We start from the raw sequence: 15,249 nt of genomic DNA, 5'->3' as shown, positions 1-15,249 counted from the left end.
AGAATTTGCAAATAAGGCCCCAGTCCTGCAAATACTTATGCATGTGCTTTACTTTTATGAAGTCTGTTAATTAGTTTACAAGGTTTATATAGCATTAAACAATCTGCAAAAACAGTCTTATGGTCTCATATACTTCTCTGCCAGCAGCGTTATGCCTTAGTTATCCTTTGAGAAATCTCTCTTTCATAATCAACACACTGGGCCTTAATCTCTCATGCCTCTCATCTAAGTAGACATTTACACCTGTGCAAAGTGAATGCAGAGTGTAAAATGGATGTAAAATGCTAATATCATGAGGCCCTAATCCTCAAACACACGTCCTAGGCACATGGCTAGTGTAAAGTCTAGGCGTTCACCAGCTTGGGACCCAATCTGGTAGAGTTATTCATGCTGAAAAGGGATAATAACTACAGATCTTACAGTGAAGTAATTAAGTGCACATACCCATCATTCAGTACATTCCAGTGTGCATATTAAACACACACACAAAATTCAAACTAACTTGAGAAAGTAACTTCAGTAACTTTTTTTAAAAAATCTCAGTTGCTCAGGGTTAACCATTTTTCTCAACCAAAGTGGAGTTCTATAAGAGGAAGTTTTCTTCATCTCAGAGCCGTTATAACTTTTACCACGTAGGAAGTGAATAAAGAAATGGGCAAACAAAAACCTCCAAACAAATGCTGTACATTCCAGTAAATCTTATTTTAATTTATCACTAGTCCTGTATGATAGTAGAAATAAAGTATTCTAATGTCTACCAAACTTGCACAATTGTTACATAGAACTGGATACAATGTATCTGAAACCCTTTTAGAAAGATCTAATTTCAAGAAAAACAAAATCAAGAAAATATTTATTTGGATCCAAAGTTATTTTCAAAATTAACTGTGGGACAATTAAGACTCAAATAGTGTTAATTAATAAAATAATAGAGTGGTATTATTGCTAATCAGTGTGTCCATTTTGGGGCACACAAAGCAATACATTTTTAAGAAAGCAATACTTCAGTATTAGATGTAAAGTACAAAACCTCATTTCTCAGGTAAAAAACCCCAAGCCCACATTTCATACAGTAGATGGCCTGATTACCCTTCCCATTTTGTCCATCCCTCTATCAGACAGAGTGCCTGCATGAATGTGTGATTATGTGAGCAGACATATACAATGATTATTTAAACAGAATTATGTGTCACACACATTAGAATTGAGATTTAGACAAGAGCAGAGTTAGTTACTGAGGAAACTAAGGATTTTGGAATTATGTTTTCTCACAACAGGACAGATCATATGAAATGTACAGAGATCGCCAAGCAAGCAGCCACCAGCTCCTGCTTTCTAGCAGATGAAATAAAATATGGCACAGGAAAGATAGAAAACAGACATCACTCTCCAGCCAGCTGTGTCCTTCTGTACATACTAATTTCCTCTTGCCTAAGTATAGTCCTTTATTTAAAAATGATAATATTTAAAGTGAACAAGAGATTATTTTAAAATGCTAAATAAAAAAGGAAGAAGAAAACATTTTATTGCACAACAAAATGAGTTGCTAACATTCAGCATTTAAAATTATGACTAAGATTTCTTTCTGCAATACACTATATTATGGCTAGGGCCCTACCAAATTCACGGTCCATTTTGGTCAATTTCACAGTCATAGGATTTTAAAAATCATAAATGTAATGATTTCAGCTATTTAAATCTGAAATTTCATGGTGTTGTAATTATAGGGGCCCTGACCCCAAAAAAGGAGTTGTGAGGGGGTTGCACGGTTATTGTAGGGGGGGTTGCAGTACTTCTCCCCATACTTCTGCGCTGTTGCTGGCGGCGGTGCTGCCTTCACTGCTAACAGCCGCTGCTCTCTCGCCGCCCAGCTCTCAAGGCAGCACAGAAGTAAGAGCGGCACTACCATGATGCCCCTAAAATAACCTTGTAACCTCCTGCAACTCCCTTTTGAGTCAGGACCCCCAAATTGAGAAATGCTTGTCTCCCACGTGAAAGGAGTACAGTATAGGGTAATATCACACAAAAGTCCAGATTTCACGGTCCGTGATGTGTTTTTCATGGTTATAAATTTGGTAGGGCCCTAATTATGGCATATGTATTTCATAATTAAGACCCTGATCCTATCAAGATTTATAAACAAGCTTAACTTTAAGCACAGAAGTAATTCTGTTACATTTAGGGGCGCTACCTAAATGCTCAGCATGCACTTAATTCTTTGCAGAATTGGGGCCTAAAATGGTCTCTCTGTTTTAGTAGTTGGGATTTCACCAGGAAGGGGAAAATGTTTTTTTGTTTGTAAGTTAGTTTGTAATAAAAGAAAATATTCTCCTGGTGGCTGCTTACAATGTGCAAATTAGTGGTGTGTAAGCCAAGGTACTGTTAAAACACATACATTCATTATTCAACTTACGGAAGGTTTTCTTTAAACCCCACTTTTTAGTCATTTTTAAACTGACAGAAAGAGAAACACAATGCAGTATGTAAAATGAGACTCAATCAGAAGTCTTGCAGCAAATTGTACTGACATTCATAGAGCATATAGGCAAAACCCCTTGTTTGTGTATGACATTAAAAATACACAATGTGCTTAGATGACTGTATATATTATGCAAAAGCTGGCCAGAGTTTTGAGACTTGAGCAAGGTTGTCCCCCAAAAGGAGTAAAAAAGAAAGACAAAAATTTAGTGAGTACCACTGAGTTCAATGGGAGCTGTGGGTGCTCCATATCTCTGAAAATCTGCCCATGTTTATTTAGGTGCCTTTATCATCATTAGTATTATGACAGAATCTACAACTCAGATAGGGACCCCACGATACTAGACATGGTACAAGTAAGACAGAGTGGGGGAAAGGAAACATTATTGAAATTTTACAAATGGAGATGTGAGATAGTGTGAAACTAAGGCCCCGCTTAAGCAAAGCACTTAAGCACGTACTTGATTTTAAAAATAAGGCCTGGATTCATTGTAAAGAAATAAAATTATCTTTTTAAGCGTTGTTTAGGTAGAAGTGAGAGAGAGGGAAATGGTAAGGAGTGGACAAGGACAGTGGGAGAAAGAAGAATGGAAGAAAGAGGGAAGCTCTCCCACTGAGACAAATGAAGCATAGGCAGAAGGGAAGCAATGTTAAAAGAGGAGAGTAGGAGCACAGTGTGGGGACAGTGAAGTATGGCAGCAAATGGAGCATGGAAATGAAGGAGGACTCAGGTGTGGTTAGAACTAATTAATCAGTCAATGAGCAAGTGTAAAGCCAAGTGTTCACCTTGTGAGGCTGAGGTTTCTAACAACATCACGATGCTGCTGTGGAGCGTGTCAGCTCTTAGCACTGCTCCCTGTGCTGCTGCTGGAGAAGCAAGGTGTTCTGGAGGGTTGTTGTTGGGTTTTTGGTGGGAATTTTTTGTTGTTCTTTTCTTTTTTAAATAAAGACACCCTGAAGTTCCTCTCACTGCTGGCTCCCAAGCGGAAAGAGGGGTGAAGCAGTTACTGGGAGCCCACAGCATTCATCTGACAGCACAGTATGATTCCTGCAAATCTATCGTGGGTACAGTCCATGGTTCCTTGTCTGCACCCATGCTGTTAGGCGTGATGCTAATCTAAATCTTGTTACACAGGTTTTCATAGTGTCTGGCTCCCAGAAAATCTATTCCTTGCCAATAAATTGCATCCAGAGGTAACCAAAGTGTTGAACTACTTCATTATCTTTGTTTGTAAAACTTCTCTTTATTGGACAAATTTCTTCATTTGTGTGTGCCTTGAGGTGGATTTCTGAGACTACTAAGGAGATACGCTGAATATTAACGAATGCTGACAGTATAAAGCCTTCTTTTCTATAGCCTACTTTTAAGACCCTGTCTCAGTCCCTCAGGTTTGAGGCTTTGAAGAACATCATGCAGATGACACAGTTTGGGCCTCTCCATCTGCTTTGAGAGCAACTTTACAAGCTCGTTCTAGGTCAATAGGCTGGCTGTTCTTGAATACTTCATTTAAATATCACCGGAATCTCATTTTTCTAAAAGGACAGTAGCCCCCCAGACTCTTCCCTGTCTAGAAGTCAATGAGCAATTTTAATTAAACATACTGAAACTTTATTCTTCTTTCAGAGTAACAGCCGTGTTAGTCTGTATTCGCAAAAAGAAAAGGAGTACTTGTGGCACCTTAGAGACTAACCACTTTATTTGAGCATGAGCTTTCGTGAGCTACAGCTCACTTCATCGGAAATTCTTCTTGCATGTCAGGTGAGCTGACTGAGCTAGGCCCTCCTTGTCATCAACAGTGGTTTTCGTTTGAGATGCTTGGGATTCAACAGTGTTCACCTGGATCTCCAAATCATTTACTTGAGAGGTGAGTTTATCTAATTTGGCATCCATAGCTACTACAGATCTTTTACAATTTTTATTCATTTGTTCCAAAAGATTGTGGCTAGAGTTGTCTGGCTCTGAAGCAGCAATTAGACAGCTGGATGCACAATAGCTTGGGGTGCATGCTGCAGATTCAGACTGTGCACATAGAATTTTGACGTTAAAAAAGTTTGCCTCACCCATTTGATTTTTGATTTTGAAACATTCCTTTTACAACAGGGTAGTAAATATACAGATTGCCTTTTGTAATAGAGTCTCAGGTCATGACCTTGGATGAATAAATACAGAGATATTTGAAACCTACAGCAGAAGTTAGGAACAAGTACACACTCCTTGCTCTGCTGGCAAGGCCTGCTCTCATTTTTGTCTTTTCAGCCTCTTTGAATCAACAATTTCTTGCCGGACACTTCATTATGACAATTTGGCAAGTTAGGTTCACATGGACTTGTTACCTGTGAATGAGATTCTGTGTACACCAGCCACCAATCCAGAACTAGTCTATTGCCTCTCTTGTGCCTGTTTGTTAGGGAGAAATAGCAAATTGTCTTTTGGGAGCTGTAGTGACTTGAGTCTTTTGTTTAGTAGTTCCCCAAGCAAGTGCTTCCATGATGGTGGGAGAGAAAAATAAAAAATCCATATTGATATGCTCACTCCTACCCCCTGTCCCTTTACCACTGGTTACATGTAGGAAATACACAACAGGAGGGAGGGCTCAGGACTAGTATCTCTGAAGCAATGGCTTCCAATCCACTATTAAGAACACAGACTCTGAGAAGAAGTTATAGGTGAGAATACTGGCTAATAATGCTACGCTGAACTTTGTAGCTGACCGCACCATTGACAGGAGCCGAGACACACATGGCCAAATTTCTGAAAGACAGGCCTACGTTCTGAATGTAAAAAATGAGAGTGAACTTGGATGTCTCTAGCTGCATATGCAATGATTACTGTTGTAGCTCACACAGTGGATTTTCAGGTACATGTTGCCATTTAGATTCCTGATGAGCCATGTATGGATGCAAAACCCTATTTCTGAATGTAATCCTGGTAATTGCCTATGCATTTCTGCATATGAAATTTAGGCTTATCTTTAATTTATAAAATGAGCTTAATTGTACATGCATCTTGACTTGTTATAAAGTTTAAAAAACCACCACAATTACTTCAACTTTTAGTTTCAAGATATAAAGGAAAAACAATAAACTTTCTCCAAAAACAAACTAAATGCCAACCCACAAATCACCACTCCCCATGTCATGCAATATCCTGAGTGAAGAAACAAGCCGCACCCAATACCCTAAACCTCAAAAGAACTCAAATTCTGTCAGACTAGCAGGGGGAAAGAATTCTGGTGTCAAGGCCTTGCATGACAGAATCTCCTACCACAAGCTCTAAGACATTTCATTCTAGATACCTAGCTTGAGGCTCTCAGCTGACTTCCACCACCATGGCAATGAGTCTTACAAACAGCCAAGATCAGAATCACCTTTGTTAATTGCACAGTTAAGTCTATGCAGTCTATTAGGAAGTCTATGCAGTTCCTGAAGAAATTACCTAATATGTATTTTGTGGCTAACCCTGCTTAGTAGGCAGGCAGGCATGTTCTACATTAGCGGCCTCTTCCAAGTGGCTCATCATAGAACATATTACAGTTATCCAGTCTAGAAGTCACAGAGGCCTAGATTATCATAACGGTCCCAACTGCCTATTTAGGTAGACACTGCAGAGGTGGGAAGGGAAGGCCAGCATTTTTTCCCCACTGGCATCAACTGATATTGCAGGAGCAGTCAGAAGTCCAAAACATCCCCAGATTTTGAGCCTCCTGAACAATGGATGGAGAAACCCTTGAGACAGAAAATACCCCTGCTATGCCCTCTAGATCCAACCCACAGTCTGTAGCATATAATGAACAAGGGCCAGCTATTCTCATGTCTTTAAGCACAATCAGAGTTACTGGGAATTGGAAGCTGTGCAGTTTTATTTCAAAACAGAAGGGGCAAAACAAGTTGTGAGCTAAAAATAGGCTGTTACTCAAACTTGAAGAAAATCTCTAGAGATAGGATTTCCTGATACGAGATTCAAGTTAATAGGAAGTGCCCTTCCTGTGTTTTTTAGGATGCAAGGGTAATGAGTTTATTTTCAGCAGACTTGAAGTGGAGTCTGATCGGAGTTCATTGTTTTAAAGTGACCTTTTCTACAAAATGTAAATTTGGTAGATCATGTCCCTCAATAGTTAGGCATGATTTTGAAACAACTGTAGTGTCACTTATATTTTTATATGAAAGGAGTCCCTAAGGAAATTGTGCATTGTCCTATAAATTTAGGATCCGATCCATATATTCTTACTCCTGCTGGGTTGTGGCTTACGTCACACGTAGCCCCATCAAAGTCAATGGAACAATTTGTGTCGATTTCGGGAGAGTAAGGGTATCAGAATCTGGCCCTTAAAAGTACCTAGGATTTTACATAAGAGTAAGTACAATAATCATTAACACCACACAGGCTCTGATATGCCTTTCATTAAACTCACCTAAGATAACATACTCAGCCAACTAGAACTCATACAAGAAAACAACAACTAGTTTAGGTAGAGAGTTTCCAAATTCTGATTAAAAATGGTTTGGTCTTGTCTACACTAGCAAGCCACAGCAGACTCAATACCCCCTATTGCTGAAGTCGATGGTATTTTGGATGCTGTATTTGCAGTTCACCTTTAATAATTAAACCTCATATATTTCAAACACAGTGGGTGTCCACCTTAACACCAGTTTATTAAATCCTGATGTTTCTGGTTAATGAAGGGTTAGTCTGTGGATTTCCTTGCTCTTTGACGTTTTGGGTATTTAAACAACAAATACGAAAGAAAAAGAATATCTGAGTGACTGGCAAGAGTTAATCTCATTTTTGTACAGCACGATTAAATAAGCAGAGTAATTGACTTCACAAGAAGAAACATACACTTCAGAGAAAAAATAATTGAATCATTAGGACCATATCTAGCCACCATTGCAAGAAAGAAACTCTCACTGAAAGGTGAGAGACTTTGATAACAAAACCCCTGGGAGATTATGGATATTACAAATAATCTCTTTTGATTCTTTGCTGTAGCAGCAAAACACTAAGGTTTTTGAACATTCCCAGCAGCTACAAAGAGATGCTATTAGATCAAATTCAAGAGTTTTTTGTTTTGTTTTTAAGAAAAAATTGCTCAAACCTGTATTTATGCCTTAAAATAATACTTTTTCATTAAAATACTTTAAAAATCTATTCAAAGGTAAGCAAATATTATCTCACTTTTATTCTCCTTATCGGAAAAAAAACCTCTTCTCTGCTTAAGAGACTTGCTCAATGTTAAATAGTGAGCCAGTAGCAAAACCAGGATTAGAATCCAGGAGGCAAATTCTCAAATACAGATAACTTCCAGGGGAGTCAGCGGGAGTTGCATTTGACCCCTAGCTTCTATGTTCCAGTCCTGTTCTCTAACCACATGTTCTGATGAATATTGGGAGTTTTACTGCCTTTCATTGAAGTATTTAAAAATTTTAAAATATCTTTTTCTTTTTAAAAATAAATTAAAAAATGGTCAGAAAGAACTCAGGTTTAGCTATATAAAACCTGACAAATGCTTACATAGATTTTCCCTTTTCATATAAAGCACAAATGTTGTGAATTTCAGTGATGTCATCAGCCTCAATTTAATTTGTTTGTTTGTCAGTTTGTGTCAAGAAGTATGATTTAATAGCAATGACATACACATGCACTCACTCCCAATTTGATATTAGTTTGAGTTTCCAAAATATATAGCATTGAAACAACATTTTAAAGTAACATATGCAAACAAGTTTAGCTTGTATAACAATTTAGCCCTACTTATAGATAAAGCCCTATTTTATCAATATTTTAAATATTATGGAGCAGATCTCCAGGTCTGGCTGAGCCATGCTCTGCATGGAACCAAGGGTGGGAGAATGGGAAGGAAGATGGTTCCAAGAATCTCAGGCCTGGTCTACACTTTGAGTTTGTGTCGGATTTAGCAGCGTTAAATCCAAATTAACCCTGCACCCATCCACACAACGAAGCCATTTTTTCAACATAAAGGGCTCTTAAAACCGATTTCTGTACTCCTCCCCGACGAGGGGATTAGCGCTGAAATCGACAACGCCGTTTCGAATTAGGGTTAGTGTGGACACAATACGAAGGTATTGGCCTCCGGGAGCTATCCCACAGTGCACCATTGTGACCACTCTGGACAGCACTCTGAATTCGGATGCACTGGCCAGGTGTACAGAAAAAAGCCCCGGGAACTTTTGAATCTCATTTCCTGTTTGGCCAGGCAAGCTCATCTGCACAGGTGACCATGCAGTACCAGAGTTGAAAAAAAGCTCCAGCATGGACTGAATGGGAGGTACTGGATCTGATTGCTGTATGGGGAGAGGAATCCGTGCTATCAGAACTACGTTCCAAAAGATGAAATGCCAAAACATTTCAAAAAATCTCAGAGGCCATTAGGGACAGAGGCTACATCAGGGACGCAACACAGTGCCGCGTGAAACTTAAGGAGCTGAGACAAGCATACCAGAAAACCAAAGAATCAAACGGACACTCCGGGACAGAGCCCCAGACATGCCGCTTCTATGCTGAGCTGCATGCAATTCTAGGGGTGGCTGCCACCACTAACCCACCCCTGTTTGTGGACTCTGATGATGGGGTACTCTCCGCCATGGCTGAGAATTTTGCAGATGGGAAAGATGAGGAGGAGGAGGACGAGCTTGGGGAGAGCACACAGCACACCGTTCTCCCTGACAGCCAGGATCTTTTTATCACCCTGACTGAAATACCCTCCCAACCCAACGAAGCCAGAGATGGGACCTCTGGTGAGTGTACCTTTTAAAATAAAATACATGTTATAAAAGCAAGGATTTTTTAATGATTAAGTAGCCCTGAGGATGGGGACTTGGGATGCATTCGTGGCCAGTACTGCTACTGGAAAAGTCTGTTAACGTGTCTGGGGATGGAGCGGAAATCCTCCAGGGACATCTCCATGAAGCTCTCCTGGAGGTACTCTAAAAGGCTTTGCAGAAGGTTTCTGGGGAGAGTAGCCTTATTACGTCCTCCATGGTAGGACACTTTACCACGCCATGCTAGTAGCACATAATCTGGTATCATTGCATGACAAAGCCTGGCAGCGTATGGTCCTGGTGTTTGCTGGCATTCGAGCAACATCCGTTCTTTATCTCTCTGTTTTATCCTCAGGAGACTGATATCGTTCATGGTAACCTGGTTGAAATACAGGAATTTGATTAAGGGGACATTCAGAGGTGCCCGTTCCTACTTGGCTGTTTGCCTTTGGCTGAAAAGAAATCCTCCCCGCAGTTAGCCACGCGGTGGGAGAGGGAGGCCATTGGCGATGAGCTGTTCGCGTTTGGCTAGCAGGGATCTTCCCTGATACCAGCCAGGCAGTGGGGGGAGGGAAAAAGCGATCATCCCAGAGAACTGGATGGGGGGTTAGTTTGGTTTCTGCTGCTGCACGTTAACAGGAAAACTGCAGCACTAAATGGCCAATTCAACGGACTTTGCTTGGTATGGGAAAGGAGGGGGCTGCTCTTATGAAGGTTGCAGAAGCCGAAAGACTATGGCTTACCATGGCCGCCTGCAAGCCGAATTCTGTTGCCTGGCCCTGCGTGTGTGATCTCTAACACCAAAGCCGTAGGCACTCAATATAAGATGCAAAATGTGACCTTGTACCAAAATCACATCTGCTACGTAATATGAATAGTGTTGTTCACTGTGAAAGAGTATAGCCATTGTTCTGTAAAATGTATCTTCTAAAATACTTCACTCCCTTCTTTTCCTCCAGCAGCTGCAAATGTTTCAAGCCTCCCTCCTCCGTCCCAAAGGCTATCTCAGATAAGGCGGCGAAAAAAACGCACGCGTAATGAAATGTTCTCTGAGCTCATGCAGTCGTCCAGCACTAACAGAGCTGTGTGGAGGGTCACAATAGCAGAGTACAGGACGGTGGCCAATGAACGTGAGGAGAGGTGGTGGCAGGAAGATCAGAGGAGGCATGAGGAAACGCTGGGACTACTGCGGGATCAAACAGACATGCTCCAGCATCTGGTGAAGGTTCATGAATGGCAGCAGACTGCTGCTGTAGCCCCTCCCTCCTCCCCAAGTTCCATAGCCTCCTCACCCAGATGCCCAAGAACGCGGCGGGGGGGGAGGCTCCGGGCACCCAACCACTCCACCCCAGTGGACAGCCCAAGCAACAGAAGGCTGGCATTCAACAAGTTTTAAAGTGGCCTTTTCCTTCCCTCCTACCCTCCTCCCACACCCCACCCGGGCTACCTTGTGAGTTATCTCCCTATTTTTATAATCAATTAAGAAAAAATACGTTTTTTAAATGATAGTGACTTTATTTCCTTTGCAAGCAAGCGGTGATCGAAGGTGGGAGGGGGGCGGGTGGCTTACAGGGAATTAGAGTCAACCAAGGGGGCAGGTTTTCATCGAGGAGAAACAAACAGAAGTGTCACACAGTACCCTGGCCAGTCACGAAACTGGTTTTCAAAGCTTCTCTGATGCGCACCACTTCCTGCTGTGCTCTTCTAACTGCCCTGGTGTCTGGCTGCGTGTATTCAGCGGCCAGGCGATTTGCATCAACCTCCCACCTTGCCATAAACTTCTCCCCCTTACTCTCACAGAGATTGTGGAGCACACAACAAACAGCAATAACAATGGGAATACTGGTTTCGCTGAGGTCGGACCGAGTCAGTAAACTGCGCCAGCAACCTTTTAAACGTCCAAATGCACACACTACCACCATTCTGCACTTGCTCAGCCTATAGTTGAACAGCTCTTGACTACTGTCCAGGGTGCCTGTGTACAGCTTCATGAGCCAGGGCATTAAGGGGTAGGCTGGGTCCCCAAGGATAACTATAGGCATTTCAACATCCTCAACAGTTATTTTCTGGTCTGGAAAGTAAATCCCTTCCTGCAGCCATTTAAACAGACCAGAGTTCCTGAAGACACGAGCGTCATGAACCTTTCCCGGCCATCCCAAGTTGATGTTGGTAAAACGTCCCTTGTGATCCACCAGTGCTTGCAGCACCATTGAAAAGTACCCCTTGTGGTTTATGTACTGGCTGCCCTGGTGGTCCGGTCCCAAGATAGGGATATGCATTCCATCTATAGCGCCACCACAGTTAGGGAATCCCATTGCAGCAAAGCCATCTAGTATGACCTGAAAATTTCCCAGAGTCACTACCTTTGATAGCAGCAGCTCAATGATTGCGTTGGCTACTTGCATCACAGCAACCCCCAAAGTAGATTTGCCCACTCCAAATTGATTACCAACTGACAGGTAGCTGTCTGGCGTTGCAAGCTTCCACAGGGCTATTGCCACTCGATGAGAGGGCTGCTCTCATCTTGGTATTCTTGCGCTTCAGGGCAGGGGAAAGCAAGTCACAAAGTTCCATGAAAGTGCCCTGACACATGCAAAAGGTTCGGAGCCACTGGGACTCATTCCAGACCTGCAACACTATGCAGTCCCACCACTCTGTGCTTGTTTCCCGGGCCCAGAATCGGCGTTCCATAGCATGAGCCTGCCCCATTAACACCATGATCTCCAAATTGTGGGGGAACACAGTTTTAGAGAAAAGTGTGTTCATGTCCTCATCACCGCGCTGCCATCGCCTCCTCGCCTGGTTTTTCAGGTGCTGGTTCTGCATAAACTGCACGATAATGCGCGAGGTGTTTACAATGCTCATAACTGCTGTTGTGAGCTGAACGGGCTCCACGCTTGCTGTGCTATGGTGTCTGCTCCTGCTCGGGCAATCCAGGGAAAAGGGCGTGAAACGATTGTCTGCTGTTGCTCTGGCGGAGGGAGGGGGCGACTGACAACATGGCTTACAGGGTTGGCTTAAAGGGAATTAAAATCAACAAAGGCGGTGGCTTTGCAAGAAACAGAATGGCCCCCTCAAGGACAGAACTCAAAACCTCAAGGATAGAACTCAAAACTGGGTTTAGCAGGCCGTTGATTTCAAAGAGGGAGGGAGGAGAACATGAATACAAAACAAATCTGGTCTATTTCTTGTTTTGAGCCACTTCATCTATCTTTATACATCTTGCTGGCAGCAGACTGTGCAGTACGACTGCTAGCCATCGTCATATCCTGGGTGCTCGGCAGAAGACAGTGCAGTATGACTGCTGGCCATCGTCTTCTTCTGGCTGCAGATTAAAAGACAGTGTACTGCCGGTAGGACTGAATCGCCATGAGATGAAACTTAAAAGGGAAATGACCTGGCTGAGTCACTCCCATGTTTGCCCAGGCGCCCCTGACCTCATCGAGGTCGGCTAAAAGAGCACCCTGGACTACGTCGACAATGGCTACCGGTCATACCCCACTGTCTGCTGCCAAAAGACAATAAACTGCTGCTGTGTAGCAATGCAGTACCGCATCTGCCAGCACCCAGAGACATACGGTGATGGTTAGCTGAGCAGGCTCCATGCTTGCCGTGGTATGGTGTCTGCACAGCTAACTCAAGAAAAAAGGCGCAAAACGATTGTCTGCCCTTGCTTTCATGGAGGGAGGGAGAGAAGAGGGGCCTGACGATATGTACCCAGAACCACCCGCAACAATGTTTTAGACCCATCAAGCACTGGGATTTCTACCCAGAATTCAAATGGGTGGCAGAAACTGCGGGATAGCTACCCACGGTGCAATGCTCCAAAAGTCGACGGTTGCCTCGGTACTGTGGACACACTCCGCCGACTACATGCACTTAAAGCATTTGTGTGGGGACACACACAATCAACTGTATAAAAACGGTTTCTACAAAACCGACTTCTATAAATTCAACCTAATTTCGTAGTGTAGACAAGGCCTCAGAGCATGACAATCAAACTCCACTCTGCTCCTGACAATGCCCCCAGCCAGCCCAAAAACACTCCCTATATCAGGTGACTCCCTGGATGTCTTGTTAAGGATAGCTCTGCCCTGTTTGTGCAGCCAGAGCAGTGCAAAGGGAAGAGAGCCAGGAGTCAGGATGTGGTTCTATGCATCAACCTTCCATACAATCTGCTGTCTGCAAGATGTTTCATCTAAACGTTAAGTACAGCATAACTTAAATGCCATGAAGCAACTGTATGAGTTTTAAAGCCTTTCCACACATTCCCTAGTATATAAAAGTGGAAAGCATTCAGCTGCGTATTTAAACAGAAATCTCACCTTATTGTGTTCATACTTGTATGGGATTTTGAGTGTATCCATAGCTCTGATCATAGCTTGCATTGCTGTAAATATATTCTGATACACGAGTTTTGTGAAACCCCTTTTGTCTTCGTCAGAGTATCCTGATCCATGGATGATTCTCATCTGTTTGATGAATGTGCTTTTGCCACTTTCTCCTGTACCTGCAAGACATCCAATAAGGACACATCGTCAAACCAAAATATTCACAGAACACAAACATGAAATTGTTGCATGAATTAAGCAACTTATTCTGTACAGAGCTGAGCAACCTGTCAGCACTCAACCACTAATAAATAACAATCACTCTTAATTACAGACAACACTAACAAAGGCCAATACTATATCCAAACAGTGAAGACATCCAGTCACAACTAAAGTAATGCTTAATTAATAAAAAGTTGCCTTTTTACGACCAAAATATGTAAGAGTATAATGTGAGAAGGATTCCAAATGTTACCAACTAGAACATGTATACACCCAAACCTCTAGAACATCAACTGCTGGCCCTCTCTGTCAAGGTGGAATGAATAGAGTCATTAAGGAACTGGCTAAAACCAACCCAAATCAACAAGGCGACCAGAGAGACGATACTCCAATGACTCATAGACTGACACTGTCAGTAGAGAAGCTTAGCAGAGACCCCAACTCGAGAACAAAGGACTGGAAAATATGAGATGAGGGATACATTGGCTCTGGAAGAAGCTTGAGAGCTCTCTCACCTGGGAGCCCAACTAAAGAAGGAAGAAGTCAGAGAGAAAGAGAGAAGCAGAGATCCTGGAAACGGAGTTCACTACAGCTTGGCTTGGTGGATTGCTCTGGGCTGACCAGAATGGACTATCTTTAACCTTCATTTCTCTAGGAAAACGTAAGGCCTTTCAATGCTGTGTCCCAGTTGACTAATAAACCCTACCATTTGGAAAACATTGGTTAAGTGTCACTGTAAATGCTTGGGGTGGTGCATTTACCTCAGAAAGTGTACCAGTCTCTAACCAGGAGAGTATCTTAGTTGGCCTTGCTGAACAGCACTCCCAGAGTGCAGCAAGAGCGCTGAAGCCCAGAGGTTCAGTTTCACAGAGGTGGTGAGGCCGCATGGCCTACACTGAAGGTAGAGTGAGTTCCCTTAGGATCTGGCACATCAAAGGGGTTTCTCCAAGAGACTGTTCCAAAACTGGGGGTGTAGCACCAATCCTGTGGATCCATGACAAATCTACCAATGACCTTTTGAGCACGTATTTATAGTTATTTATCATATGTAAACTGTACTGGAAGGACAGGGTGATTTCAAATGGAAAAGACTCAAGATATTACAGTGATGGGGAGCAGTACAGATGGATACCTTCTCCGCAAAGAAAAATAAATAAATTTGAAGACACATTAACAATTAGGGCTCTGCAAAACTTTACATTTGATCCTAATTTGTTAACAAGCATTCATTCATTCACTTGAATTTATTTTGAATTTGTTCCATAAATGTTAGCCAGAGCTAGTGAGAACAAAAAATTGTTTTAGCTGGATGTCCGACTAAATTTTGAGTACTGGTGCATTTCAAGTTTGAGCTGTATTTGCTGGGAAAGGTCACATGATATTTTTCTTTGTCTGTGATTGGCTGAGCACATCAGGAGGGTCAACAGAAGCTATTTTA

At 42.4% G+C, this 15,249-nt stretch overlaps 1 protein-coding gene across 1 annotated transcript in view; it reads right to left on the bottom strand.

The window, feature by feature from the left end:
* LOC140911645 (guanine nucleotide-binding protein G(q) subunit alpha) overlaps window positions 1-15,249 on the bottom strand; it is a 230,941-nt gene that overhangs the window by 147,521 nt on the left and 68,171 nt on the right. Inside the window, exon 2 of the mRNA XM_073345099.1 lies at window positions 13,584-13,768. Coding sequence (XP_073201200.1) covers window positions 13,584-13,768 — 185 coding nt within the window. The remainder of the gene's footprint in view (window positions 1-13,583; window positions 13,769-15,249) is intronic.

This window comes from Lepidochelys kempii, chromosome 5 (genome assembly GCF_965140265.1).
Source record: "Lepidochelys kempii isolate rLepKem1 chromosome 5, rLepKem1.hap2, whole genome shotgun sequence".
NCBI classification, from domain to species: Eukaryota; Metazoa; Chordata; order Testudines; family Cheloniidae; genus Lepidochelys; species Lepidochelys kempii.
This window is presented reverse-complemented; position numbering and strand designations above follow the sequence as displayed.